The 316-nt window shown below is 44.3% G+C and overlaps 1 protein-coding gene across 1 annotated transcript in view; it reads left to right on the forward strand.

Moving 5' to 3' along the window:
• The window catches only part of LOC119591999 (mitogen-activated protein kinase kinase kinase 4-like), a gene marked incomplete in the record, with an annotated part of 37,888 nt that overhangs the window by 12,969 nt on the left and 24,603 nt on the right, over positions 1–316 (forward strand). Inside the window, 1 exon segment of the mRNA XM_037940768.1 lies at positions 33–259. Within this exon segment, the coding sequence (XP_037796696.1) occupies positions 33–259 (227 nt within the window).

Raw genomic sequence — 316 nt, forward strand, 5'->3', positions numbered from 1 at the left:
ATTGATTGTTTTATACTTCATTTCCATTGTAGGAAGAGACTCCTTCAGCGATGTAGAGCCCTTCAAGTTCTCTTAGCTGAAACACGCGAGCGTGCCTTAAGAGCTGCTGGGTTAGCAAAGATGTTAAGGAAAGACTTAGAGGTTGCTGCAGAATTCCAAATCAACTGCAAGCCTGCTGTGGTGCTGAGCAGATTAAGGGAAACAGGGCACATCCGAGTGATTGCACCACACAGCCAAAACCACTTCATATTTGTTCCAGGTGTGTTATTTAAGAGCTTTTAATAAAGGTGGCTGAATGAAATACTCCCCCCCCCTT

This window comes from Penaeus monodon, chromosome 29 (assembly GCF_015228065.2).
Source record: "Penaeus monodon isolate SGIC_2016 chromosome 29, NSTDA_Pmon_1, whole genome shotgun sequence".
Classification (NCBI taxonomy): Eukaryota; Metazoa; Arthropoda; class Malacostraca; order Decapoda; family Penaeidae; genus Penaeus; species Penaeus monodon.